The sequence below is a fragment of the Phytophthora cinnamomi genome, assembly GCF_018691715.1.
Source record: "Phytophthora cinnamomi strain GKB4 chromosome Unknown Contig15, whole genome shotgun sequence".
NCBI classification, from domain to species: domain Eukaryota; phylum Oomycota; class Peronosporomycetes; order Peronosporales; family Peronosporaceae; genus Phytophthora; species Phytophthora cinnamomi.
Genome location: NW_027150948.1, coordinates 1,347,124 through 1,371,703, shown reverse-complemented (window position 1 = coordinate 1,371,703; position 24,580 = coordinate 1,347,124). Strand labels below are relative to the sequence as shown.

The following is a 24,580-nucleotide window of genomic DNA, read 5'->3' as shown; positions in this document are numbered from 1 at the left end:
CAGGCACGTCCTCATCCACTGCCAGATACTCACTAGCGCTCACAGCGCCCTCCCACTTCGATAAAATCGCTGTCAAATCCACTCAGCGAGCATGGGGTTGTTCATGCCAGGATTCTGCTTGAGCTTTAGGTGCACTTGGAGCTTTTGTTCTAGCGTCAGACACGTGCGAGGAGACATTGCGAGGGAAGGGGGCTTGCGTTGGGCGTTGGGCGTTGAGCGGTGGGGGCTTTGAAGAGTGTGTGGTCGTGAACAGTGTGAATCAAATAAACAGGTTAGACCTAATTTGGTCCTCCAAAATGTGACTCATATACCTTGTATACATATAAACAGCGGTTATACAAAAACTAAGTAAAATATTTGGTAGCAACAAAGCTTGCATCAAATAAATGGCAAGGCTCAAATAGGGAGGATCATATAAACAGGTTTGACTGTAGTACCGTATTGTACTGCAATTATTGTCTAATATATTATTATACGCAAATCTCTAGACACCGTAATACATAATTGAATGCGTCCAATTCAGTAACTACGGTACGGCAATCATTTTTTTCCACCCCTGTCTGGTGGGTAGCGTTTTTCGTAGTGCACTGGATCGCTACCCGAGCGAACGATGCTTTCCTCGAGCTGCGATTGCCTCGAGTTTCTCGCACACGACAGGGCCAAGTTATCATGGAAATGGCGGTGGAGCTCTTTGCCATTTTCAACATTCAGAAGGGGGAGCAGACAGAGGACCAGGAGCAGCGATATTTCTCACCTGATGGCAAGTTGTCGATTCTCAAGTCGAGTGTGAATGACTTCCTAGGCGACCAGGGTATCTTCGTTATCAACGTAGCCGACGGCTTGGAGGCGGCAGCTTCGGATAAGGTGCTGGAGAATATCGGTGTTTGCATGCTAAACCTAGCCGAGTCTTTGACTGATCTCAGCACCACGTCGCTAGAGGAGGGTGGAGTTGCTGGTTTGGCTACTGAAGACGTCGATCTCCCTCCAGTGCTACCGCAAGACTTGGCTCGGTTAAGCGGACGTGACTTCACTGCGCTGCTTAAGCAGCACAAAGGGCTCATGCATGTATGTTTCTCTGAAGAGGAATTGAGCAATCTGGATCGGGAGTATCAAGCGTTCCATCGAGCAGCAACTCGTGATGCAGAGATGAAGAAGGCGTTGGCTCAGTGCCACAAAGAATCCCCATTCGTGCAGACATGGGCACTGACGAAGGGACGATATCCATTGCTTCAAGCGTTTGCTGGAGGACTTGCCAGTTCGTATGCTGTTCGTGATTTCGACTGCAAGAAATCCCCAGTAGATGTATCGCTAGGTGGGGATGTCACGGAGGATGCTGATGTACTACGCCTCGCTGCCACTGACTTTGGTCTTGAAACCAAACTACATGCTCGGCAATTGGACGCGCTTGGGCGTCTTTCAGATACTGACTGTGCTTCGGGTTGATCGCCCCCAGGGAAATACGGCTATCATAGATCCAAGCGTTTGGAAGTGGACACGATTCCTATCGACGTCAAAACATGGAGTATATTTTTCTTGTTTCATTTTTTTTCAATATCTTCTCCACTACACTGCGGCTGGGAACGTCATCATGAAACTGCAGAAATCGATGAAGATGTACTCGGTCAAGAAATAGAAAATCGTGGCCAAAAAGATCGAGATAGGCAACGCCGGCAACGCCTTGTGCAACACAGCAAGCAGGAACAATGTGCCGCCAAGACCCTGTAATCACAAATGATACGTGAAGGTTAGCGCGCAGTTCGTAGGCACACAACGTTACACCGAAAGCACAGAGCGACTTACCATCACGATGCAGACGAAGGTAACAGCAAACGTTGAGAAGTCCTTGATGGCAGCACGACCGACTAGCACACTGTAGAAGATGAAGTCACCCAGTCCCAGCTTAATGGTCTTGTCGTCCCCCTCTTCCTCCTGACGTTGTTGTTGACGACGCTCACGTCTCGCCTGAACGGGGCAGGGCATGTCCATTGAGCACGAGCAGACGTAGTACTTGTGGAAGATCAGGAGCCACAAGCGGTCTTGCGTGGGGAAGAACTTCTCAGCCACCTGGGGTGCCTTCCACGTATCTTCCGGGCTGAACATCTCGTAGAATTGGGTCAACAGGCCTACGAGCGCCTCCATCGTCTCGCACTCGTACGTTGTGAAGCTGGACTCGGCCACGTTACGTGGGCGTCCAGAAGACATCAACGGGATCGGGGACGAGTCCGTGCGGTCATCACGCTCTGCGGCTGTCGAAGGTTCGGCCACAGGTGCCGCCGCCGTCGGCGCTTGAGGGAGTACGTTGCGCGTGCTGTTAGTCACGGACGCGTTGGCGTTGCTGTTCTGGTTGCTGTTGCTTGACGACTGCGACGTAGTCGACGATGACGGGCGCTGGGCAGTCGTCACCTCGTCCGTCGGTGTGTTCTTGGGGCGGCGCGGTTGCTCCTGCTGCGGCGGCGGCGGCGGCGGTTGTTGACGCTGCTGCTGGCGCTGTTGTTGCCTGTGGTGGTCGTGCGAAACTCCGTCGCGCACATCGGCCTCGTACAGCAGGCCGGGCAGCGGCGCCTGCTTCTCCTGGATGAGGCCAATGAGGTATTTGAGCGGGCCGCAGGGCGTGAGCACGGCGCACAGGTCGTAGCAGGCGAACATGACGCAGAAGGTGATGGTGGTCCACTCAGGCCACATGGAGAACTCCCAGGCCAAGATGACGCTGACCATGACGAGGTATCCGTTTTGCACGAACTTGGGCGTGCCCTTCTGGTAGAAGATGGAGATGACGCCGACGAAGCCGAAGTTGATCATGACGAAGAGGAAGGAGGGCCAGTCCACGGCCCAGCCGAACTGGTCGTTCACGATCTCGTCCACGAGCTGGCCGCCCACGAAGCTCAGGATGGCCGTGGACGCGAACATGATGTAGCCGCTCAGGAACTTCATGCAGTTGTACTTGTACAGCAGCGCCATGCCGAACGTGAGCACGGCGATGGCGCCGATGATCACGAGCGCGTTGACCAGCGACTCGCCGATGCCCGAGCCGCCGCCGCTGCCGCTCGAGCCCGAGCCCGAGTTGCCGTACACGAGGTACGTGGACATGGAGGCCTCGATGCTGGTGCTGCGGTAGTTGACCACCACGAGGCTGGCCACCACCATGGTCACGCACACGGGGAACACGATGGCCCAGAACGAGTTGATGCCGTGCATGAGGTCGTCGTAGCTCTCGCCCTGCTCCTGCTCCTGCTCCTGCTCCTGGGGCCTGTCCTGCCGCTGCTGCGCCGACGCCGCCACGGGCGTGTCGCCGCTGTTGGGCGTCGTGAGCTTGTCATAGCTGGCGCCGGCCAGCAGCGCCGTGTTGTCCATGGGCATGGCGCCGTCCTCGCCGCGCACCTGCGCGTCCTTCGCCATCAACGAGTCTGTCGGTTGCCTGCGCTGCGCTTGAGTCCGGTGCCTGCGCTTGAGCTGCTCGCCAAGTCAAAGCAACCGCCTCACGCCCCCAGCTCTCCGACGATCGATCGCAGCTTGTGTTGGCCAAATAGACAGTTCGGGCCAGTGGAGATCGGGAAGAATGTATGGAGACGTCCCCTAGCCGCCGCCCACACCTGGGATTTGTATGTGGTGGATTTTTACAACCTGGAAAGCGTTTTTTACTCGATGAGAAAATGACATGAGTTTTGCCTGGTGACGTTAGGCGAATCCACGTCTGCAGGTGCTGGTTCATTTAAATACCCAAGTGGCCAGCGTGAGTGCCGGCTGCGATGGTGTTGGCAATACACTGGCAATACTCGAACACCGATGGCTGGTTGCCGTTTCGATGGAGAAATGCGGATGCGACGCGGCGACGCTATTGACTGGTCGAGCGTGGCGTCGCGGTCAGAACGGGACGATCAGCCGGCTCTCGAAGTCCGTCGACTGGATCACCTGCATGTTGAAGTGAGTCGGCGACATAGAAGTAATCTCCTGTAGCTGTTGGCCAACTCGCCTTGACGAAGTCGTCGTAGAGGAGGCAGTCCCGGGCCGGCGCCGACGAGGCCTCGCTCAGGACGTGCTCGATCAGCGTCTCCAGCACCTGCGAGCACAAATTTGTCAATCCAGATGTGACCGCGTACGGGTTGTCTGATACAGATGCAAATACATGTATACTGTTCACCTCCTGCTGTGCCTGCACGGCGCCGTCACCCTCGCTTTTGGGGACCTTGGGGAACACGAGCGCGCAGTACGCTCGGAGATCGTCGCGGGAGACCTTGCCGTCGCCGTCGAAGTCGTGGATCTTGAACGCTTCTGCAAACAAAAATTGTGAACGTTTCCAGTGAACGAAGCTGGTTATTGTGCAGCGCAAACCTTTGAGCTTGGCGTCCTGGGAACTGCTGTAGCTGAAGATCTGAACGAACTTGGCGAATTCCTGCATTCGAAGCAATTATCGGGGTCAACCATCACGCCTTGAGCGATTTCTGCTAAGGGGCATACCGCGAAGGTGATCGTCTGCGCAGGCGAAAGCTCCAGCGACTTGAACAACTGATCCCGTAGCGGGTTCACAGAGATGGCAGGCAGTGAGTAAAACTCGTCCTTTGTCATGTCTTCGCTCTTCACGATCGTCTTGTACTTCCGCCGGATGCGGTGGATCTCCTTTGGCGGAACTGCGGACGCAACAGACAGAGCAAGTTAGACAAGATCAGGCCACGCGTACAATTGCGCCGGTGGTCCTTCACACGTGAGGTGATCATGTGGACTTCCTCGATCTGCTCTTCGCTCAAGTCGTACACCTCCCGCGACGGCCACAGCGCGCTACTCGCTTGGCCCATTCTCCCTCAACCTACGCGCCGCTTCACAATTCCAAACCAAATTCGTGTACGCATCCAATTTGTCGTTGTTTTTGTTTTTCCTGAATGTCTATCACTGGTGCATTCATGCTGCTGCGAGCTTGCTTTCAACCTCGTGGCTCCTTTGCGTTGCCTCGGTTCATCCTTTGTAACCCTCGACGTGATGCTTACTCGCGCAAGCGGTCAATCTTACGAAGGCCGTTGAGTGCAGCCACGCGATACGCCTCCGCAAGCGTCGGGTAGTTGAACACAGCGTTGCGGAAGTACTCCAGAGTGCCGCCAGTAGACATGACCACTTGGCCAATGTGAATAATCTCGGTGGCACCCTCGCCAATAGCGTGAACGCCCAAGACCTCGAGCGTTTCGGGGCAGAAGATGATCTTCAGGAAGCCGGGCACACCGCCCAGCATCTGGCCCCTTGCCAGCTCCTCGTACCGAGCCACACCCACCTCGTACGGAACCTGCTCCTTCGTGAGCTGCTGCTCGTTCTTGCCGACCATCGAGATCTCTGGCACGGTGTAGATACCGAAGGGGAACACCTCACCGGAGCGCATACGCGTACGCACTCGGTCGGGGTCGTCCATCTTCTTGTCGTCAGACAGCTCCATGTTGTTGAGCGGCTTGGATGTGCGCATGTGGACGGAAGCAAGTCGTCCCTGCTCCATCGAGGTTGAGGCAAGTCCCGGGAAACCGATGATGTCGCCTGCAGCATAACTGCATAATACCACATCTGATAAGTATCTAGAAAGCCTGCGCTTTCAACCAAAGCGAATTCACGTACATATGAGGCACCGCAGTCTGGAAGTTGTTGTCAACCTTGATGCGTCCACGTTTGTCCGGCTCAAGTCCAACGGCTTCCAGGTTCAGTCCCTCCACGTTGCCCTGGCGTCCGACCGTGTACAGCAGACCGTCACCGACAACAGTCTTGCCGCTCTCCAGGTGCACGAACACCTCGCCCTTCGGGGTCTTCTCAACGCTCTTGATGGTCTCGCCAACGAGGAACCGGGTTCCAGTCTGGGCCATGGAGTAGCAAAGCGCCTCGGACACCTCCTTGTCCGCCATGTTGAGGATCTCCTGGCGTCCGTCGATCACCGTCACGTCCGTGCCGGGGATGATCGTCATCATCGACGCGTACTCCATGCCCACGACGCCGGCGCCCACGACAATCAGGCGGCGCGGGACCGTCTTCACCTTGCCCCACAGCAGCTGGTCACTGTCAAAGATCGTCTCGCCATCGAACGGGATGTCGGGGCGGCGCGCGGGACGCGTTCCCACACACACCAGGAACTTGTCGGCCGTCAGCACACTACCAACGTCGTGAAACAAAAGGCATATAAGCCATCAGTTCCCACAACAATATTAAACAAAACAAAAAAATATCAACGTTACCGCTTGCAGATGTCGGCGCTGGTGTGGCGCTTGGCGTCCGTGGCCGTCTCGTACGACTCGTTGGACAGCACAGCCACCATGTGTTTGTTACCCGGCAGGAAGCGGGCCGTGCCGTTGATGAGCTGCACGCCGTTGCGCATGAGCTGGTGGCGCGTGATGTCCGTCTCGGCGTCCTCCACCTTCCGCACGCGCTGCAGGATGTCCTCCACGCCGAAGCGCTTGCTCGGGCCCGCCTGCCCGTTGTAGAAGGCCTTGTGTCGGTACCCCGTCAAGTGCAGGGCGGCCTCGCGGAACGTCTACAGCCGCAATGCCATTGTGTTAGCTAAAAGAACCCCTATATCTCTCATTCCCTGTCGATGCGGCCGGCACCTTGGAGGGCACAGTGCCCGTGTGCACGCAGACGCCGCCCATCATGTCGCGCTTGTCGATGATGGCCACAGACTTGCCGTGCTTGGCGCTGTCGATGGCGCACTTCTGGCCGGCGGGGCCGCTGCCGATCACGATCAGGTCGAAGTGCTCGCTGGCGCGCAGCTCGCGCAGCGTGTCGCTCAGCGGCTTCTTGTCGGCCGCAGCAGCGTCCGAGCTGAAGGCGGAGGCGCGCAGCAGCGGGTGCGCGGGGCGCGACAGGGACGCCACGGAGCGGCGCAGCAGCATTCTGGTATCAGGGATCCTCGAGCTTCAGGCCAAGTGTGCGGCGTTAAAGCACCACCGCCAAAATGTACCGGGTTATTGGTACACGCGGATTTAACGGTTCCAGGGCCGGCCGGATTTAACCGGTCCAAGTTGAACTTGATTTCTGGACTGGAACCTGGAACTCGGGAGCCAGATCTCGACGGTCGAGCCGCCTTGATCCCCTTGCGTCAATTGACGCCATGATGGCGCGGGTTGCAGGCAGTATGTAATGCCACCACAGCCTGGCGGCAGTGCACTGGCGGAAGACTCTTTGGGCTCGAGCTGAACCTCTTGTCTGTTGCAATTTGCTCAATACATGGGGACACAAGTTTATGACCAAAAAGGGGGCTGAGGCAGATTTGAGTCGCGTTTTCCAGCGCTGGCACGTGGCTGTCCCCATCCTGGGCACTGCAGAAGCTGCGGCGGGCTCTGACTCAGCGCGCACAGGCGGATTCAGCTCCCAGCCCCAGGCTCGGGCCTGAAAGTGAGTGAAGTTCGTACGTAGCGCGAATAGGGGAGGCGGCTCACTTATCCAGCGTCTGAGGTGGCATGGAGAGGCCATAGTGAGCCCAAGTCATTTTTCTCAGCGGAGTAGACGGAGATTCTCGAAGGCCCTCCTATTGCCTGTGACCATGGCCGCACAAGCCGGCGAGCAACCCGTCAATAAAATACTGCGTGCTCCAGGAGCAGGTGGAGGGCGCTTAGTGCAGAGAGTGCCGTTGCCTCGGGCTGGAAATTCAGCTTACTACAGTACAGTACTACTACAGCCGCCCCAACGCGAAAGTCAAACATCCCGACCAATCCGGGGATACTTTCAAACTCCCGCCCAATCGCGTGCGACCACGCCGCCATCTGGTCGCTTGCGCTAGCGCAATATTGTCGCTAGCCGGCCACTCTATGCGCCGCCTTCGACCTGAACCAAAACCAACACGCCGACCCGACCGAACGACATCCAAAAGCGCGAGAAGCTTTGCAGCGCCGAGCGAGACACAGCGCAGCACAGCAGAGCAGAGCACGCGTCTCCTCCGCCTCGACACTCGCCGGCCGCACGCACCCGCCGCAGGCCGCAACCCGCAGCGCACAGAAGAACAGAGAGGCGCCCGCGCCCGTTGCCGTCGACCGAGGCAGCTCGCCAGAGGATTCCCTGCGCTTCGCTCCGGCCCCCGTGCGAGCCAGCACAGCACCGCAGACGCAGCAGACACAAACACCAGCGCAGCGCCTAGAGAAGTCGCGCGCGCTCCGACTTTGAACTTGGCTCCAACTTATCGCAGTGGGCGACTCGAGGATGGCAGACACAACCAAGTTAGGGTGAGCACGCGTGGAACTGGCTGGCCCCCGTGGCTAGCTGCTGCGTTAGATGCAGAGCCTTCCTTCCTTTTCCTCGTCGTCGTGGGCTGGTGCTTGGTGCACCGGCCGCCAGGGGGGAGGAGGGAGGGGGAGGGAGCACGGTGACTGACCACGTGTTCGAATTGTTTTTTTCTCTCTCTATGTATGTTTTTGTATGCAGAAAAATCTTCATCGGGGGACTCTCGTACGAGACGACCGATGGTGCGTGAAGAGAGGCTGGTAAGGGCGGGGAGAGGATGGAGAACTGACGATGTCATTGGGATGTTATTGTGTTGAATTTCGCAGAGAAACTCCGGTCGTACTTCGGGGCATACGGCACGGTCACGGACGCCGTGGTGATGAAAGATCCGATTTCTAGACGATCACGAGGCTTCGGCTTTATTACGTATGCGGACCCTGCATGTGTTGATAGAGCGTTGGCACAGCCCAACCACATCCTAGACAGCCGTAGAGTACGTCGCGACGTTTATCCCTCTGCTTGTCATCTAGTTGACTTCGGTCACTGACTATCTTGTGCTTCGTTGTGCAGGTTGAAGCTAAGCGAGCCGTCCCGCGGGCAGAGAGCATGCGCGATATCGGGAATGGATCGTCGTCAAGTCGTGGCAATAGCAGCAATTCAATATCCAGCATCAGCGCGAACAGTGCTGTCGGCGCCACGAAAAAAATATTCGTGGGCGGCCTACATTATGAAACGAAGGATGGTACGTCTGGCCTCGCGTCTGCGCTTTAGAGAATTGTAGGCGCTGGACTAACCCCGTCATCAACTTATGTGTTGTGCTCCTTGTCGCAGCGGACTTTAAGAAGTATTTTATGCAGTATGGCAAGGTGGTGTCGGCTGAGGTGATGTTCAATCGCGAGACGAACAAGTCGCGTGGCTTTGGTTTTGTCATTTTCGAAAGTGAAGCCAGTGTGGAGCTGGTCTTACAGGACAAGAACCATGTGATTGACGGTAAGTCGGTCGAGGTGAAGCGCGCTGTTCCGCGCACGGACGTGCCCCCTCCGCGTTCGGTCTCGTCGCGCGGAGGTTCTTTCAGCGGTCCTTCTGGTCCTGGATCCGTGGGAAGCCTGGACGACCTTAGTACCTCAACGACACCACCTGTATCGCTCTCTGGCAGTGTTCCATCTACTAGTGGCCTCGCTGCTGCGATGGGATCTGAGAAGCTGAGCCGGACCACGTCGGCTTCGGCCAACCTCATGCCCAACGGCATGCTGGGAGGCTACGCTGCGGCTGTTCGGTTCGGTGGTCGGGGGTTGCCAAAGACTTCGAGCTCCAATGCCATGCTTCCGTCTTCTTCAGTGACGTCACCTCGACCTCTTTCCAGCAATGGAGATGCCGGCAGTGTGGGCAATGGTATCAGTCTCGATACCTCCACGATTAGCGGCGTTGCAGATGCCCTCTCAAGCCTCGTGCTTGGGGATGGCGGATCGTCGCGTGGTGGAGGCATCCTGGGTGGTGGCAGCAGCGCAGCCTCGCCGCCGCTATCAGCAAGCTCTTCGTCTCGTGGTTCGTCGGATCACCTCGTTGATGCGGCCACCGTGTCAGCTACGAACGGACACTTGTCGCCGTTGGACGTTGCTCTACACCCTCTTGACACTGACCCGGTGATCGAGCAGTGGAAGCTGTCTCCTAGTTCGGGCCCGCAGCTCTCTGCGGACATTCCTCTCGGGTCGCCATCCGAGTCAAGCTATCTGCCGCACGGCCTCGTGGACGATACCGCTGAGTCGTCTTCGAATCTGTCGTGGCAAGCAGCGCCGTGGAAGCAGCAGTCGTGGGGTTCTCCGTCACTACCGCCAAGCCAGCAGCAGCAGCAACAGCCTCCGTTGCCGCCTGCTCCTACGCCGCTCTTCTCCATGTTTTCCAACCAGCGTAATGGTGGTGCTCCGCTTCACGGATCAAGTGCTTGGCACTCGAACTCCGACAACGGCTACGGAAACAACGAAGCCGCAGTCAATCCTAGCGGCGATGGATTCGGCAACGGGATGATGGGCATTGGTCTGTCTATCGACAGTGGTTTTGGAGGTGACGGTGTCGGGCGAGGTGCATTTGGAATGCACAACGAGGGCGGCAACAGTGCGCCGTACAGCTCGTTGGGCGGATTTTTGCAGCAAGACTATCTCCCATCCAATCGCTCCCACGAGCAGCAGCACGAGACCGGGGTCGCTGAGCACCCACTAGACTCTGCGTCGTTCGGACGGATGATGAGCGGTGAAGCAACACCTGACGTGGACGATCTGCGCAAGGAACCAACATCTCTGGAATACGATCTGCCTTCGTCCGCAGCAGAGTACCATCGGCAGTACAGATAGAATGCGACTCTAGACAAGGATCCAGCTGGGCAGTGCAGGCATCCGTCGTGCCTGACATAAGCACAAGCCCGCAACGTAGCTCACGCTTGAGCATATTCGCACTCTCCTGCCGCTCGTCATGCGCACAGAGAAAGAAACGGAGTCGACGGAGGAATGCTGCGGTGTGTTTCAAGATAGCGCCGCAGCGATGAGGCGTCTCGAATACCAAGACAACGACGGACAGAACTGAGCAGAACGAAGATCGGAGAGGCGTGAGCATGCTTGGCGCAGGAGACGGGCGGAACGAGTGAGCGGACGGTCGGAAGGAGGGGATTATTAGTCGGTAGCGAAATAGTCGAGTAGGAGATAGCTAGCACTTAGGTAGTTTGCAGGCGAGCAGAAGAGAGAAAGAGAGAGAAGAAGAAGAAGCGAGTGGCGACGTCACGCGAACAAGTAAAAAGGAGCGCCACCATTTGTGCAGAATACACTTTTGACCGGACACGTCAACTTCAACTTGGCCCGCCGCAGTTGGCCAGCAGCCACACTTGCACGTCCGCATACAACCCCCAAGTCAGCTTCCCCTCTCTTCAGCTGAAACACCATTTCAACAGCGCAACAGCACCGCTCCTCCACACTTCAAGAGCTTCACTAAGTATTCCTAGTCGAGTCGAGCATGGCGAGCGGGTGGGAGGACGAGGAGAACCACTGGCGCCGTACGTTCTGCCAGGTGCCGTTCGGCACCATCTACGAGCACGCGGACAAGGGCAAGCGCAGCATGCAGGGCCTGGCGGCCTTCTTCCGGCGCAAGGCGGAGGCCGAGCGCGGCGCGAGCGAGCAGCTGCGCGCGCTGCTTCTGGCCGAGATCGGCGCGCTGGAGGAGCCGGGCACGGGCGTCAGGCGCGCGCTGCTGGAGCTGCGCGGCTTCGTGGACGCCAGCTGCAGGCAGCAGCTGCTCATGGCGCAGGTGCTGGACGAGCAGGTCGCGGGGCCGCTCGAGTCGCTGCAGGACGCGTCCGAGACGTACATCCAGACGCTGCAGGGCGAGATCCTCAACGCCAACGCCGAGTACGAGGAGGCCGCAGCCGCTCACCGAGACGCGGCCGGCAGGCTGAGCAAGGCCACGGCGGAGCTTCGTGATGCTAAGGACAGACAGAGGCTCGCACTGCATGTGCGTTATGGTCGTGGGGGTGCAGTGGAGAGCAGGACGAGCAGAGCTGATTGAGTTGTTGTGTTGCAGGGCATTGGCGTGCCGGAGTTTGAGCTGCAGCGGCTGGCGGCGCGCGTCGCCAGGTGTGAAGAAGAGCAGGCACAGGCGGTGATGGCTCGCGCGCGCGCGAAGACGACCATGTACAACCGCATCATTGCCCGGGACGAGATGACGATGGCGGTGAGTGTGGCGTACCAGAAGGCGGAGGAGGAGAGGCTGGACCAGCTCAATGCCAGCTTGCACAGGTTCCTCCACGTGGAGAAGGAGCGCCTGCAGGTCTCGCAGCAAATGCTGGCGTCGCTGGAAACGCACGTGCAGAGCTTGAGTCGCGCGGAGGACATCCAGCTGCTCATCCATAACCAGCGCGACCCGGACAATATGCACTTCCAGGGGAAAGCGTTGGCGTTGCTGGATTGGCAGTGGGGTAAAATGCAGGTGGACCATGCAGCGGCGACTAGAAGACACCCGCTTGGTCTGCTGGAACGCCGAAGCAGCGCCGAGGATGCCTCATTTGCGTCGCCGACTTCATCAACGGCCTCGACAACGGCATCATCCTCTCCGCGACGGGGACCTGCTATCAACCCTGCTATCGCCGCTATGACATCCGTGGCGCCCTTAGATAGTCCGCATAGTGTGCTGATGCAGACCCCGATGAGCGCTGCTCTTCACCAATATTTCGCAGAGGATGCGGTACATGGCTCGACGTTCAGTGAGTTGGAAGAAAACAAAGCAAGAGAAGAACTCCCTCGGCCACCAGGGAGTGCTACTGATAGTGGTGAGTCTGTTCCATCGCCACAAGAATCCTGCAACCATCAAACCAAGTCGTCAGCTGAGGCTCTCGTGCGCGATATTTGCAAAACAGCAGAAGGGCGCGCCTTGTTTGTGAAGTGCTTGAATCGACAACGCAGCTTAGAGACGAAGGTGAAGGACCAAGCAAGTTTTGATGCACTTGTCGCTAGCTTCAATGCGTTCCTGGATGAGTGTGTCCGGGAAGACGACATCAAAGCGGCAAAAACGGCGATGATCTTGGCTGAGACGTTCTATTATCCGAAGTCGCAGCAAGACACTCGATCGGCATCAAATGGAGGAAAACAAAATGGTGGAGATCCATCGCGGAATGGCTGCACCCATTCCTTTGATGATGAGGCTGAGGACTTGAGGCGACGCAGGTCCTCATTGTGTGCAGATTGCAGGGACTACACGGAGCGTACGAGTGAGGAGTTGCTTCAGTATGTAGACGAGTCACACCCGCTGCTTCATGGTGGGGGAATTGGACGCGGTGCCACCCGGACCTATTTGCAAGAAGAGGTGAAGAAGCATGCCATTTGGAAAGCGCCTTCGGTGAGTACTAGGCCCTTTGTGGTGCTATGCTCGACGTTAGCTTTTTACATTTGATATTGTTGTGTTAGTTTTGGGAGAAGGCGCTTTTGCTAGCGATCGGAGAAGAGCTACAACGGACACCACAGCCGTGTCCATGGGAAGAACTCCCCAGCGGTGGGCCCAAACACGATGGTAAGTCTGTGCTATGATGCAACAGCTCCGAAAAGGCAATAACGGAGCTTGGTTTCGTGTTGCGTACGATGTTATAGGCTTGCCATCGCGCGAGGAGGCCGTATGCCGCGTCCACAACATTGTATTCGGCCAGCTGGGGTCGTTCACACTGAGTATGCTAGAGTTTGAGGTGCCTCTCTCGCAGATCGAGTCATTCGTGGAGACCATGTGCGACGCGCACGAGCTCACCGAAGACCAGCGCTTTCTGCTGCGTAAGAACTTGCAGGAGATCTTCGCCACACTGCGGTGACGACAGCAATTTTGCGTTTCCGAGGGTGCATCAACGGGTTGAAGTCGATGCACGCCTGCCTGCCTGTCTGTACAGTTGAAATGCCCTGCTAATGTTAAATGGCAGCGTATTGATTACCGTTCACTTTGTCTTTTACGTTTGGTGGAGGCCTACTGCAGGCCCTAGTTCAAGCGCTCGATGACCATGGCACCTGCGCCACCGCCACCATTGCAGATAGATGCACAGCCGATAGTGGCATCCTTCTCCTTGAGAATGTGGATCAGGGTACCCACGATGCGCGTGCCGGACACGCCAATCGGGTGTCCGATAGCGACGGCGCCGCCGTTGACGTTGACACGGTCGTGCGGGATGTTCATGAGACGCATGTTGGCCAGGGCCACGACCGAGAAGGCCTCGTTGATCTCGTGGTAGTCAACGTCGCTGAGCTGCAGGCCGGCGTGGTGCAGCGCCAGCGGCACTGCCTTGGAGGGGGCAATGGTGAACTCCACGGGGTCCTGCGCAGCGTCGGCAAAGCCGCGGATGCGCGCGAGAGGCGTGACGCCGAGCTCGCGGGCCTTGGCTCCCGTCATGAGCACCATCGCAGCTGCGCCGTCGTTGAGCGTGGAGGCGTTGGCGGCTGTGATGGTGCCGTCCTTCTTGAAGGCGGGGCGCAGCGTCGGGATCTTGTCCGTCTTGGTGTTGAACATCTCCTCGTCCGTGTCGAAGACCTGGTCGCCGCGGCGGCTCTTGACGGTCACGGGCGTGATCTCCGCCTTGAAGAAGCCGCGCTCGCTGGCGTCCACGGCGCGGCGGTAGCTCTCGATGGCGAAGGCGTCCTGGTCCTCGCGGGAGAAGCCGAAGTCCTCGGCGCACTTCTCGCCGCACATGCCCATGTGCTGGTCGTTGTACGGGTCCCAGAGCCCGTCGTGGATCACGCCGTCCACCAGCGTGCCGTTGCCCAGGCGGTAGCCCGCGCGCGCCTTGGGCAGGTAGTGCGGCACGTTGGTCATGCTCTCGAAGCCGCCGGCCAGCACCAGCTGCTGGCTGCCGCTCAGCAGGCTCTGCGCGCCGATGGCCAGCGCCTTCATGCCGGACGCGCACACCTTGTTGACCGTCGTGCACGGGATGAAGTCCGGGAAGCCCGCCTTGAGCACGGACTGGCGTGCTGGCGCCTGACCGATGCCGGCGCTCACCACGTTGCCCAGGAAGGCCTCCTGGATCTGCGCGGGCTCGAGCCCGGCGCGCGCGACGGCGGCGGCGTTGGCCACGGCGCCCAGCTCGGGCGCGGACAGCGGCGCGAACGAGCCGTTGAAGCACGCGATGGGCGTGCGCGCGTAGCTGGCGATCACCACGTCGGTGTCGGCCACGCGCGTGCTGAAGAGGCGGCGGGACGAGGGGGCGGCGCGGCGCAGCAGCATGGCCATGGCGGCGTCGACGAGGAGGCAGAAGCGGAAGTGAAGCGGTCGAGTTGAACCGCGTTAAATGCTGCGTCGCATCAGGCCCTGTGATTGGATGCATTGCGTCTCATCACCAACTTCAACCTCGACTCATAATTTGATACCCTGCTTACAGAAGTTCTATCTTCTTTCATATTATATTGAATAAGAGTTAAAGATTCGTGTATAAATGAATATAGTGATGAACATGATATAGCGTTGTGCGAGCGAAACAAGCGGCGTATCTGACGCCAACGCCGACGATGTTGCGTGACGGTAGCTGGACGGTCGCTGCAAGGGGATGTCGCGCGACGGTCGCCCCAAGGGCTAATTGAAGCCGCTAGCGGGTCATTGCCGACTTTGACTGCGTCAACGCGATGCTGTTCCTGGAGCAGACGCAGGGCTTCGCCGCGGACGAGGGCGCGGCCGACGCCTCGGCCAAGGCGCCGTCGCTGTTCGAGCTTCTGATGCAGGAGCGCATGGCCGCGGGCTTCAAGCCGGCGGTGGAGTACCTGGCGCACACGCTGTGCGAGTCGTACCCGCGGCTGGCGCTGGCGCTGCCCGTGCGCCGCTTGGACGAGAGCTACGCGCTGCTGCGCTACTGCATCGAGAGCTACTTCCTGTCGCGCTACGACGGCCTGGCCACCGAGAAGTTCTACGGCATGAAGCGCGTCATGCTGCACGCGCCGGCGGCCGAGGGGGCGGAGCCCGCCACGTCGCCCCTCACGCCGAGAGCCAGGAAGCTCGCGCTGCTCTTCGCTGTACGTCGGTAGCATAGTATTTTCGCATATAGTAGTGCGAGTGGTAGGTGTAGAGTGCTAACGTCGGTGGTGCATTGATATTTGGGGTAGGTGCTGGTGCCGTACGTGAAGTCGAAGCTGGACGCGTATCACAAGGAGACGGCGGAGCAGTTAATGCGGACGACGACCGCGGGTGCGGGGACTGCTGAGGCTGGACGGAGGGAGCAACGGATGGGGGACTTCCTGCGACGGCTGCGTGGGTTCGCCTACCTGCGGACGTTGAAGAAGGGCTTCGTGGCGACGTACCCGTTCGCGCACTTCGCGTACGAAGGGTCTTTCTTCCTCTACCAGTGGCTGTATCTCTTCGGAGACACGCAGTACTTCTCGCCGTTCTTGCGTATTATGAAGACGGTGCTCGTGCGGGTCACGCCAGATGATGAATCGGCGTTCCGGCAGAATGAATCCAATTATCGTGAGAAGCTGATGGAGAAGCTGGGTGGGCCTGGGCTGTTTGACAAGGCTCGGAGACTGGCGCTTCGTGCAGCGTGGGCGACGCTGGATCACTCGTATGTGTTGCTTTTGCTGGGTATTGCCGGATACAAGTTCGTCGAGTGGATGTACTCGGAAGAGGGCGTGGCGGCCAAGCTGCGTCTCACCGGCACTGACGCACCGATCCCGCCGCCGCCACTACCGCCGCAATTTTCCGGCCAAGCGTTGACGTTGGCTACCATGGACCCCGCGCTGTGCCCGCTGTGCAAGAAGAAACGAGTCAACCCCGCCATGGCACCTTCTGGATACGTTTTCTGCTACCCGTGTATATACCGCCATGTTGAGCAGCATGGCGAGTGTCCTATCACGCAGATGAAGTGCGACCTCGTTTCCATCGTCAAAATCTACGACGACGCAAGAGATCCGTAGATTTGGGCTCTCCAAAGTTTTGTCCAAGCAGGAGGGGTCTGTAGTAGGAAGGCCAAGTAACGTCTGACAATCACAAGAGTTATTATTCGCGTCGTTTTGGCATTGGAAGATCTCCGTGGCCGCGGTGGCTACCCGTGCACTCGTCATGATACCTACTGAGCTGGAGGAGAAGTTTGTGCAGGCGTGCACGGAAGGTAACTTCGAGATGTGCCGATCCAGCGTGGTAGATCTGCAGACTCGGTACGCGGTTTTCAGTGAACCTGTTCAAGAGCTGTTTGGATACGCCTTCTCTTGTGCCGCCGCACACAATCAGATCGAGATAATGGAGCTCCTGCTTTATCCTGCTCCAGCAACTGCAAGCACCTCCAGCCCAGCCGCTGCGTTATCAGCGGATATTCACGAGTGCTTGTTGTATGGCATGTGCAGATGGGAGAAATATTTTCCTCGCAGGCCACGATTCCAGTGTTGCTACGCATTGCGTTACCTCGCGTACGCCGCAGTCGTGTGCGTTGAACAGAATGCATTGCAGGCGCTCGAGTTTCTTGGCAAAGAACAGATACCACCGACTCCCGACCTGCTCGTGGACACAGATGTGGTGCGCTGCTTTCGTTGTGCCGTGGAGCTTGGAAGTGATTTCGACGCACCTGCACCGGAAGCGTACCGCCCAATGCTCATGATGCTTGTACATCGATACCCAATGCTGCTGCTACCACATATCGATGGGAAACATGATCACGATCCGGACGCGTCCGTTAGCAATAGCACCAAGAAGCACATGGAATCTCTGCGCGCGAGCTTGCTGTACGAGTACGTCACGAATCCCCAACTACAAACATCCATTGAGTAGAGGCAACCAACACAAAACGCTTCTGAGGGTAAACAGCGACCTGTTTGTATGAAGCGAAAAACACAGAGTTAAGATAGAATAAAACAAGCGAAGCCTATCGCGCAGTGCGAGATGCACCCAGCTATGCATGGCTTCCTTGCTGGCGAAAAGGCTAGTTACTTCTTGAGACCAGCTTCAAAGAGCACGATGACAGCACTCATGTTATCGCGGCTGCCCTTGGCCAGACACTCGTCGAGCAGGTTCTCAGCGATTTCCTTGGGGTTCTTCACGCCGTTCTTGACCTTGCTGCGGATGAACTTGCGCAGCTGGTCGTTGCTCATGACGTCGTAGATACCATCACAGCAGAGCACCAGGAACTCGTCCGCGGGATCGCGGCGCTGCACACGCACACAGGGCTCGGACGTCACCAGCTGCTGGTGGGGCTTGAGATCGGCGTTGCGCTTGAACCACAAATCACCGAAGCTCCGCGAGACAGCCACGCCACCGCACACACGGCCGCGGAAGACTGTGCCTCCCGCCGCCACAATGCGCTGCTTCTCGAACTCTAAGTCAGGCTTGTGGTCCACCGATAGTTGCAGTACCTCCGGCGTTTTGGCGTTGCTCAGAATGCAGCGCGAGTCGCCCACATTGGCGCAAACAATGTCCGTGGGCGTGACGATGGCGAAGAGCCCAGTGGAGCCCACCTCGTCGCTGGACGTGGCGAACTCCGGGTCCTCCTTCAGCATCTCGTCGGCGGCCATGAAGCCCTCACACAGAGCCACAGCCAGCGATTCCGGCGACTTGTGGTCCTTCTTGAAGGCCTCCGTGGCCGTGATAGCCCCCACGATTTTCTCAGCTCTGCAGCAACACCAATAACAACAGCAACAGTCAGTGCAATCGTCACTATGCATCATAATTCAGCCAGAAGGCCACGTACATGTACGTGGAGACGGCGGGTCCTCCGTGGCCGTCAAACACAGCGACGCAGGTGGTGAGCGGCACGTCTGGGTGCATGGGGATGCTCACAATATCCACGTCCTATTGATAATAAATAAATATAATAATTAGGTATTGTGTCACAACGTCGACTCGACCGCTCGCAGCTGCAGGTAGGGCGTTCTACCTCCATGGTGTCGCGCCAGCCCTGCATACTGGACCTGCCGATGGTCATGCCGGGCGCCGTGAAGCTCTCAGAGGCCTTGGTCGTGATGGGTTCTGCCAGGAAGCGGGACATCTTGGGGGACGATGGAACTTCTGAGGAATGTGACGAGCTGCTGACAATTTTTTGCTTTATATTTGGTGTACAAATGGTGTGGCGTGGGGTTTTGGGTTCACCGAGCACTGACTTCAACACAAAGTTGAAGCTATTGACACGCATTGCAGGACGGGTGCAGTGGTGTTGTTGATATCCGACGTCTCGGGAATACATGTACACAACTGCGCGGAGTATTACATTTATCCTGGATGCAAAACTGATGGACTGACGTCGACTATCTCTCACACCACGGTCGTGTTCGCGTTCGCTGCTCTGTTGGCTCGGCTTGCCTCGGCGTCCAGCTTCTCGTTCAACACCATGAGCGCGGGGAACTGCTGCGCGTGCAGAGACCCTTCCAGCGCAAAGTCTGCGAGCAGTACGCGTGCTGTGTCCATGTCGATGCGGCACAGCGACAGGTCGCTGGTGCCGCCTTGGGTGGTGATTGGGTCGCAGGAATACAAGCTCGCGAACCCGCCGGCGAAGCACTCGAGCAGCTTGAACCGGCGCTCTGTCAGCGCCCACGCTTCTTCGAACCGCGTGTCAGCATTGCAGTTGGCCAACGCAGCGCTGAGCACCGACTCGCGAACAGCGCCTCGACGCAGACCTTGCAGCTCCTGGTCCATGATGTCAATGTCTTCCTCGGACAGGAAGGTGCGCACCATCGGACCGTACGTTCGAAGCAACGATGTGAACTCGCGGCCGCTGAGCTGCGCAAGCTCGTGAGGTAGCGTTGGGGGTAGAAACTCGGACACCTTGGGTTTGTTGAGCCCACGTTGCGTGCCGTTGCATCCTTCGTCGCTGAGCACAGCGCTGAGCTCCAGCAGAGCCTCGATCATGCTTACTCCGCAAATTGACAGGTTTTCGGCGGCCAGGTCTACCATAGGATCATCGGTGGTGTTGATAATATCATGTGACAACACGTCGATCTCCTTGATGAATGCGAGCATGCTCGGTTTGCTCAATGCGAAGCGGCCCTTGCGTGACTTGTACATCTTGTCATGGACTACGTTTGCTAAGAGCGGATCATCCAGCGGTCCTAGCGCGTGAAAGGAAGTAGCACAGTCCCTGGAGAACGCAGCTACGCTTTCAATCTGATCGGCAATGGTCGTGTGGTTACGTAGCAACTTGGTGAAGGTCTCGTTCGCTCGAGTAGCAACCCAATCGACCGTCGCGAAAAATAACCACCATGTTCTATCAGGTGCGCTTGGAGGCTTCTCAACCTCCAAATGCTGGTAAATTAACTCGCGATGAGCCGCAATCCAGTTAGTTTCCTTTCCAAGCGCAATCCATCTATCCTTCGAGCTGCCGGAGCAACTGGGGGTTGGAGGAGGCGCTGTCATTCTCTCGAGAAGTTGCGGTTCTCGCCGGATATACGCAGAGAGCTCCTTCAGAACCAACAGGAAGCAGCCGCCTTGTAGGGATGAATAAAAGTTCGTCACAATACAATCTAACTGGTGGCACCCACTCGAGGAGCGGTATACCACAGGAGTTGCTGTTTCTTGCTGCAAACGCGCAACAATTTCCAGTACTCGATCAGGCATTTGGGCATCTCCATCAGTCGCCACACCAATGAGACGCTGTCTCCAGTTAGGCAGGACAACGGTTAGTACTCTTTCCAGAGTACTGTACATCATCATTTTGCACTTGCCCTCAAAACATGGGATTGAAAGGAGGTGCACGTTGTGCATCACACCTCCACCATACACCTTCACTCGAAACTCCAAATACGACCGCGCCGGTGCGTGTTCCATCGACGCCTTCAACACCAACGAAAAGGCCCAGCATCCACGCAGAAGCCTTGCAGTCACGCTCAAGCTCGCCGCGATGATCAGTCGTACAAACTCTGCCGTCTGCTCCTCGTTGTATTGCGGGCTCGCGTTCTGAGCTCCTTGGAGCTGTTTATTTGCGGTGGCGGCGGCATCGCCCTCCGCGCCTCGATTCCTCACCACATCACGAAGCAGCACCGGCGCATGCGACCGAAACGACCGCATCGCACTCGAAATCTGTCGGAACGACAAGCCCGCCGCGGCCAGCTCCACCAAGCAGTCGATCTGCGCGCGAGAGAAGGCCACCACGCGGTACAACGGGTCCACCACGGTGCCCACGAGCGTGCACGACTGGAACGTGTCGTCCGGCGGGATCCACCTGGCCACGGCATTGGAGCGCGGCTCGTGCGCGTGCTCCATCAAGTGGTGGCTCTGCTTCTCAATGACGTTCTGCACCGTGGGCTGCGTGGCACCGATGGCCATGACGGCCACGAGTTCCACGATTGCCGGCGCGAGCTCGAAGAACCGGCGCCGCTCCTCGCGCGTGGGCTCGAGCGCCCAGACCTCGCCGGGCGCGAGCTCGACCTTGAGCTTCTGCGGGGGCGCCACGGGTTGCACGGGCACCTCGGGCGTGGCGCCCTCGGGCAGCGGGAAGAAGGCTCGCTTGTCGTCGTCGCTGCAGGCCTGGTAGCGCTTCCACGCCTCGCAGTGCGACAGCTCGTGGTGCTGCTGGTACTGGTCCGTGCGGAACGAGTTGCGGAAGTACTTGACGTTCCTGGTGCTGCGCCGCTGCTTGTCCGGCCGCTGCTCGCGCCCGAAGTGCTGGCAGAAGCGGCACACCACCAGCGTCACCTCGCCCGACGCCTCGTCGCGCGCCACGGGCGCCAGCCCGAACTTGAGCTCGTGCGACTTGAGGAAGCGCAGGAAGCGCTTGCGGTTCAGCGGCTTGGCGGCGGCGGGCACAGGAGCCGCTGCGGGTGCGGTCGTACGGCGCTTCTTGGTCTCCGGGCCGGCAGCTTCAGGCGCGCGGCGCGTGGCGGGTGGCGCAGCGCGGGGCTGGCGGGCGGCAGGCGTCGAGCCCACCATAACGTTATAATACCGGTATTATGTGTCTTGGTGCGGTTTGATGTGCGCGACACAATGGGATTCTAAAAGGGAGAGAATACGGGTATGACAGATGGAAGGTATGGCTACATTTTTGATGTTGAAGCCAAGTTGCAGTGGTTTGATCGCTGCTTCACCTATAGCTGGACGGTGAATAAAATGGGCTCCCCGGTGCCGTTGAGACTCTGCTGGTAGGTGCTGGAGTTGGGATGTGTCACTTGGAACACGCCTTCCGTCCCGATGGGGGCTGTGATTGAAACGCGGAGTTGGGTGTCGTCACGTTCCCAAGCTGCAGTGATGGAGCCGTGGGGAGTGCTCACGGTAGCGTTCGCGCTCGTGATGTCCAGCCCCGTCACCAGCGGGTTCACGATCCAGCGGCGGAATCCGAACTCCACGGGCCGAATGCCGGCGACGTAGTTGGTCAACGCGTACGTTGGCGCTCCGCCCCACGGGTGACTCAACGACGTGAACTCCTCGAGTCCAGGCTCGAGCGACTGCGAGACGTACTCCCAACTGGCTCCGGAGCGGTACGACTCGTCCGAGATCATGGCGTCCCAGAGGTTGTCCAGCAAGAAGGCAGCTTCGTCCGCGTGACCGGTTTGCAGCAGTGCATCAAGCAAGAACCCGTTCGTGTTCGGCGAGATCTTGGTCGCGTTGTCCGTGTCGCTCGTGTCGAGATACCCGGGGCCTTGGCGCAAACCCTCCAAGCTTTGAACGCACAGCTTGATCTGAGTTTCGTTTGCCACGCCCGAGGTGATGGCGAACGCAGTGGCCGAGACGCCGTACACCTCAGGAGTCGACACGTCCACTGCGTAGTTGCCCAGCGTGTCATTCCAGAGCAGCTCATTGATGGCTGTCTTGACGCTGGCAGCGACGTCTGCCCATTGGCTGGCCGAGTCGCCGTCTCCTACTGCCTCGGCCACCTTGGCCATGCCTTCCAGACTCTGGACAGCTGCAGCGTTGACAGCGGTGCCGGCACTTGATCCCAAGAACACGTACACTTCCACGTACTTATTGACGTCAATGAGCCCGTCACTCTCTTGACAACTGGCAAGCCACGAAGTAGCGTTCTTCAAAGACCCCCAGTTGGCTCGCGCGAAGTCGACGTCGTTGAAATACTCCATGTACGACACAAACCCGATAAGCCCCAAGATGTCATAGTCCGGGAAATTCAAATAGGCGTTTGCGGTGCCGGCGTCAAACATGAAGACTTCAGGCGTGGGCATCGGAGTCTCGTAGGTCATGACCATCAGGCCTGGGTACTGTCCGTTTGGCCCCTGGTAATTGAACAAGTATTCCCACGTTCCGGTGATCTGCTCGGCCTTCGAGTTGGCCACGCCCATGATGCGTGTCGTGTGGTAGAAGTCGCCCAGCCAAATGTACCGGTCGCGCTTGGCGCCGTCGAGGCACGCCCCGTACGTGTTACTTTGTACGCCGAATTCTGGCAGCACCACACTCTCATCGGCCATCGGGTTCGAGTAGAGTACATTTGTTGAATCGTTCAAACTTGTAGCCGTGACGTTGCGGATGAAGGAAGCCTGGTCTTGCCATCCGCCGAAGCCGATAGCACCTTTTCCAGTCGTCGAGTAGCCGTTGAGCGTAAGCTGGGAGTCACTGTAGCCGAACGCAGCGATCGTCACATCAAGAACTTGATGACCGTCCAACCACAGTACCAGGTTTCCCGCTGTGGAGTTCACCGCGAGTTTCGCCGGGTACCAGACGTGCTCCTTCACATTGAAGGGAACTTCATAGTTTCCCATAGGGTAGCTCGTCATGTCCGTGGTGTTAACGAAGTCGAATCCGTAGGTTAGGGTCACCGAGTTGGCTGGGAACAGTGTCGTGTTGGTATTTACATAGGTCGAGTTCGCGGGGTACTCCGACGACAAATGGAACATGAGGGAGCCTCGGTTGGCTGTAATGTCGTAGCCGATGTAGAAACCAACGCCGCCGCGGATGATCTGGGTCTCGAACTCGAGCGTGTAGTCGCTCAGATTCCACGACTTGTACGAGACGCCCGGACGCGTACCAGGCACAAAAGTCCCGTTCTCTTCCGACGCACTCCAGGACGAGATTTGGCTGCCTGCATCCAGACACGCAGCACTGACGGCGCGCGCACCAAGGTTCCAAATCTCGTTGTACTTGGTGTTAGAACTCGAAAAGGTCCCGGGGAGTGTGGACAGATCGTCGATCACCTCGATCGACGCTTGGAAACCAACTGCTTCGAATGTGACGAAGTCGCCACTCAGTAAGCGCAACGTTTGCCAACGCTGACCTGGCTGGCTCAACATGGATGTCACCGTTGCGTTTATCTCATCCAGAGTGATGCGGTGAGTCTCCACTCGACGTGAGTTAGCGACAGCCGTGGCGTACTGCGAGGGTCCGTCCGAGAAGTTGGTCGAAAGCACTGAGAATTGCTCCGAGTACTTGACTTCCACGTCGACGGGGCCACTTGAGACTGCAGATACTACGAAGTACGGCAGTCCCACCACCTCGTAGCCATAGTCGAGCGTGGCGATGGGCTCTGCTGCGGTGAGTGTGAATCCACTGGCGTAGTCGCTTGCCCCCATCGTCGGTGCTGTACCAAGCGCAAGCTTCTTGGGCGTAAATACCCCATAGTCGATGGTTGCATCGACGAAGCCGTTGTCGGTGCAAAGCGCCACCACGACCACAGCAACTCGAAACCCGCGCATCTTTTCCTGTTGCCGAGACGAAATGTTGAACTGATCGCGATCAATCCAAACGGGAACTGAGCTGGTGGTGGCGCGATGTCTACCGATTCTTGCCGAGTGGTTGAAGTCTGTGCAGATCTGCGCGCTTCGATTTGCCTGAGGGAACACGTACATGAACTTGGCGCGCACGTAAAGCGTGGCATCATGCCAGTACGATCTTCAAGCTGAAGCCTTATCACTGCGGCGAAGAGCTGACAGATGAAGTTGAAGTGGGCAAGACCGCGGCTCGGTCCTGCTGGGTCGCCACCAGGTGCGGCAAGCATTATCAGTTGGACCAGCGCTCTGAAGTGCAAAGAGGGTGGGTCGGCCACTTGTAC

At 58.0% G+C, this 24,580-nt stretch overlaps 12 protein-coding genes across 13 annotated transcripts; 4 read left to right on the top strand and 8 right to left on the bottom strand.

The window, feature by feature from the left end:
• Positions 1 to 669: 669 nt before the first annotated feature.
• Positions 670 to 1,443, top strand: IUM83_09666 (uncharacterized protein; the record flags this gene model as incomplete). Its single annotated transcript, XM_067934118.1, has 1 exon — positions 670 to 1,443. One exon carries the CDS (start codon positions 670 to 672, stop codon positions 1,441 to 1,443), a length of 774 nt encoding a protein of 257 aa, XP_067796863.1.
• Positions 1,444 to 1,563: 120 nt separating this feature from the next.
• IUM83_09665 (Presenilin-like protein) lies at positions 1,564 to 3,396 on the bottom strand (the record flags this gene model as incomplete). Its single annotated transcript, XM_067934117.1, has 2 exons — positions 1,564 to 1,719; positions 1,801 to 3,396. The coding sequence occupies 2 exons, from the start codon at positions 3,394 to 3,396 to the stop codon at positions 1,564 to 1,566; spliced, it is 1,752 nt and encodes a 583-aa protein (XP_067796903.1).
• A 465-nt stretch (positions 3,397 to 3,861) lies between these two features.
• On the bottom strand, positions 3,862 to 4,790 carry IUM83_09664 (calcineurin b subunit (CNB); the record flags this gene model as incomplete). Its single annotated transcript, XM_067934116.1, has 6 exons — positions 3,862 to 3,909; positions 3,971 to 4,057; positions 4,139 to 4,269; positions 4,330 to 4,390; positions 4,456 to 4,625; positions 4,700 to 4,790. The coding sequence occupies 6 exons, from the start codon at positions 4,788 to 4,790 to the stop codon at positions 3,862 to 3,864; spliced, it is 588 nt and encodes a 195-aa protein (XP_067796904.1).
• Positions 4,791 to 4,975: 185 nt separating this feature from the next.
• On the bottom strand, positions 4,976 to 6,851 carry IUM83_09663 (putative soluble pyridine nucleotide transhydrogenase; the record flags this gene model as incomplete). Its single annotated transcript, XM_067934115.1, has 4 exons — positions 4,976 to 5,522; positions 5,590 to 6,114; positions 6,198 to 6,493; positions 6,567 to 6,851. 4 exons carry the CDS (start codon positions 6,849 to 6,851, stop codon positions 4,976 to 4,978), a joined length of 1,653 nt encoding a protein of 550 aa, XP_067796909.1.
• Positions 6,852 to 8,154: 1,303 nt separating this feature from the next.
• IUM83_09662 (putative heterogeneous nuclear ribonucleoprotein A1) lies at positions 8,155 to 10,523 on the top strand (the record flags this gene model as incomplete). The annotated part of the gene is made up of 5 exons (XM_067934114.1): positions 8,155 to 8,177; positions 8,377 to 8,417; positions 8,502 to 8,668; positions 8,746 to 8,917; positions 9,007 to 10,523. 5 exons carry the CDS (start codon positions 8,155 to 8,157, stop codon positions 10,521 to 10,523), a joined length of 1,920 nt encoding a protein of 639 aa, XP_067796910.1.
• Positions 10,524 to 11,175: 652 nt separating this feature from the next.
• Positions 11,176 to 13,510, top strand: IUM83_09661 (uncharacterized protein; the record flags this gene model as incomplete). Its single annotated transcript, XM_067934113.1, has 5 exons — positions 11,176 to 11,670; positions 11,740 to 12,113; positions 12,903 to 13,050; positions 13,119 to 13,221; positions 13,299 to 13,510. 5 exons carry the CDS (start codon positions 11,176 to 11,178, stop codon positions 13,508 to 13,510), a joined length of 1,332 nt encoding a protein of 443 aa, XP_067796908.1.
• A 161-nt stretch (positions 13,511 to 13,671) lies between these two features.
• On the bottom strand, positions 13,672 to 14,913 carry IUM83_09660 (Acetyl-CoA acetyltransferase; the record flags this gene model as incomplete). The annotated part of the gene is made up of 1 exon (XM_067934112.1): positions 13,672 to 14,913. The coding sequence occupies one exon, from the start codon at positions 14,911 to 14,913 to the stop codon at positions 13,672 to 13,674; it is 1,242 nt and encodes a 413-aa protein (XP_067796862.1).
• A 389-nt stretch (positions 14,914 to 15,302) lies between these two features.
• Positions 15,303 to 16,583, top strand: IUM83_09659 (putative E3 ubiquitin ligase involved in peroxisome organization; the record flags this gene model as incomplete). Its single annotated transcript, XM_067934111.1, has 2 exons — positions 15,303 to 15,686; positions 15,777 to 16,583. The coding sequence occupies 2 exons, from the start codon at positions 15,303 to 15,305 to the stop codon at positions 16,581 to 16,583; spliced, it is 1,191 nt and encodes a 396-aa protein (XP_067797018.1).
• A 1,002-nt stretch (positions 16,584 to 17,585) lies between these two features.
• On the bottom strand, positions 17,586 to 18,643 carry IUM83_09658 (Protein phosphatase 2C; the record flags this gene model as incomplete). The annotated part of the gene is made up of 3 exons (XM_067934110.1): positions 17,586 to 18,267; positions 18,347 to 18,447; positions 18,533 to 18,643. 3 exons carry the CDS (start codon positions 18,641 to 18,643, stop codon positions 17,586 to 17,588), a joined length of 894 nt encoding a protein of 297 aa, XP_067797017.1.
• A 263-nt stretch (positions 18,644 to 18,906) lies between these two features.
• IUM83_09657 (Proline iminopeptidase) lies at positions 18,907 to 19,656 on the bottom strand (the record flags this gene model as incomplete). The annotated part of the gene is made up of 1 exon (XM_067934109.1): positions 18,907 to 19,656. The coding sequence occupies one exon, from the start codon at positions 19,654 to 19,656 to the stop codon at positions 18,907 to 18,909; it is 750 nt and encodes a 249-aa protein (XP_067797012.1).
• A 611-nt stretch (positions 19,657 to 20,267) lies between these two features.
• On the bottom strand, positions 20,268 to 21,516 carry IUM83_09656 (uncharacterized protein; the record flags this gene model as incomplete). Its single annotated transcript, XM_067934108.1, has 2 exons — positions 20,268 to 20,287; positions 20,358 to 21,516. 2 exons carry the CDS (start codon positions 21,514 to 21,516, stop codon positions 20,268 to 20,270), a joined length of 1,179 nt encoding a protein of 392 aa, XP_067797011.1.
• Positions 21,517 to 21,671: 155 nt separating this feature from the next.
• Positions 21,672 to 24,224, bottom strand: IUM83_09655 (Glycoside hydrolase; the record flags this gene model as incomplete). Of its 2 annotated transcripts, XM_067934106.1 has the most annotated exons (2): positions 23,777 to 23,810; positions 23,905 to 24,224. In XM_067934106.1, 2 exons carry the CDS (start codon positions 24,222 to 24,224, stop codon positions 23,777 to 23,779), a joined length of 354 nt encoding a protein of 117 aa, XP_067797010.1. The 2 variants fall into 2 exon arrangements, with proteins under 2 accessions (XP_067797009.1, XP_067797010.1); XM_067934107.1 differs by having other exon boundaries at positions 21,672 to 24,224.
• Between the last annotated feature and the right edge of the window lie 356 nt (positions 24,225 to 24,580).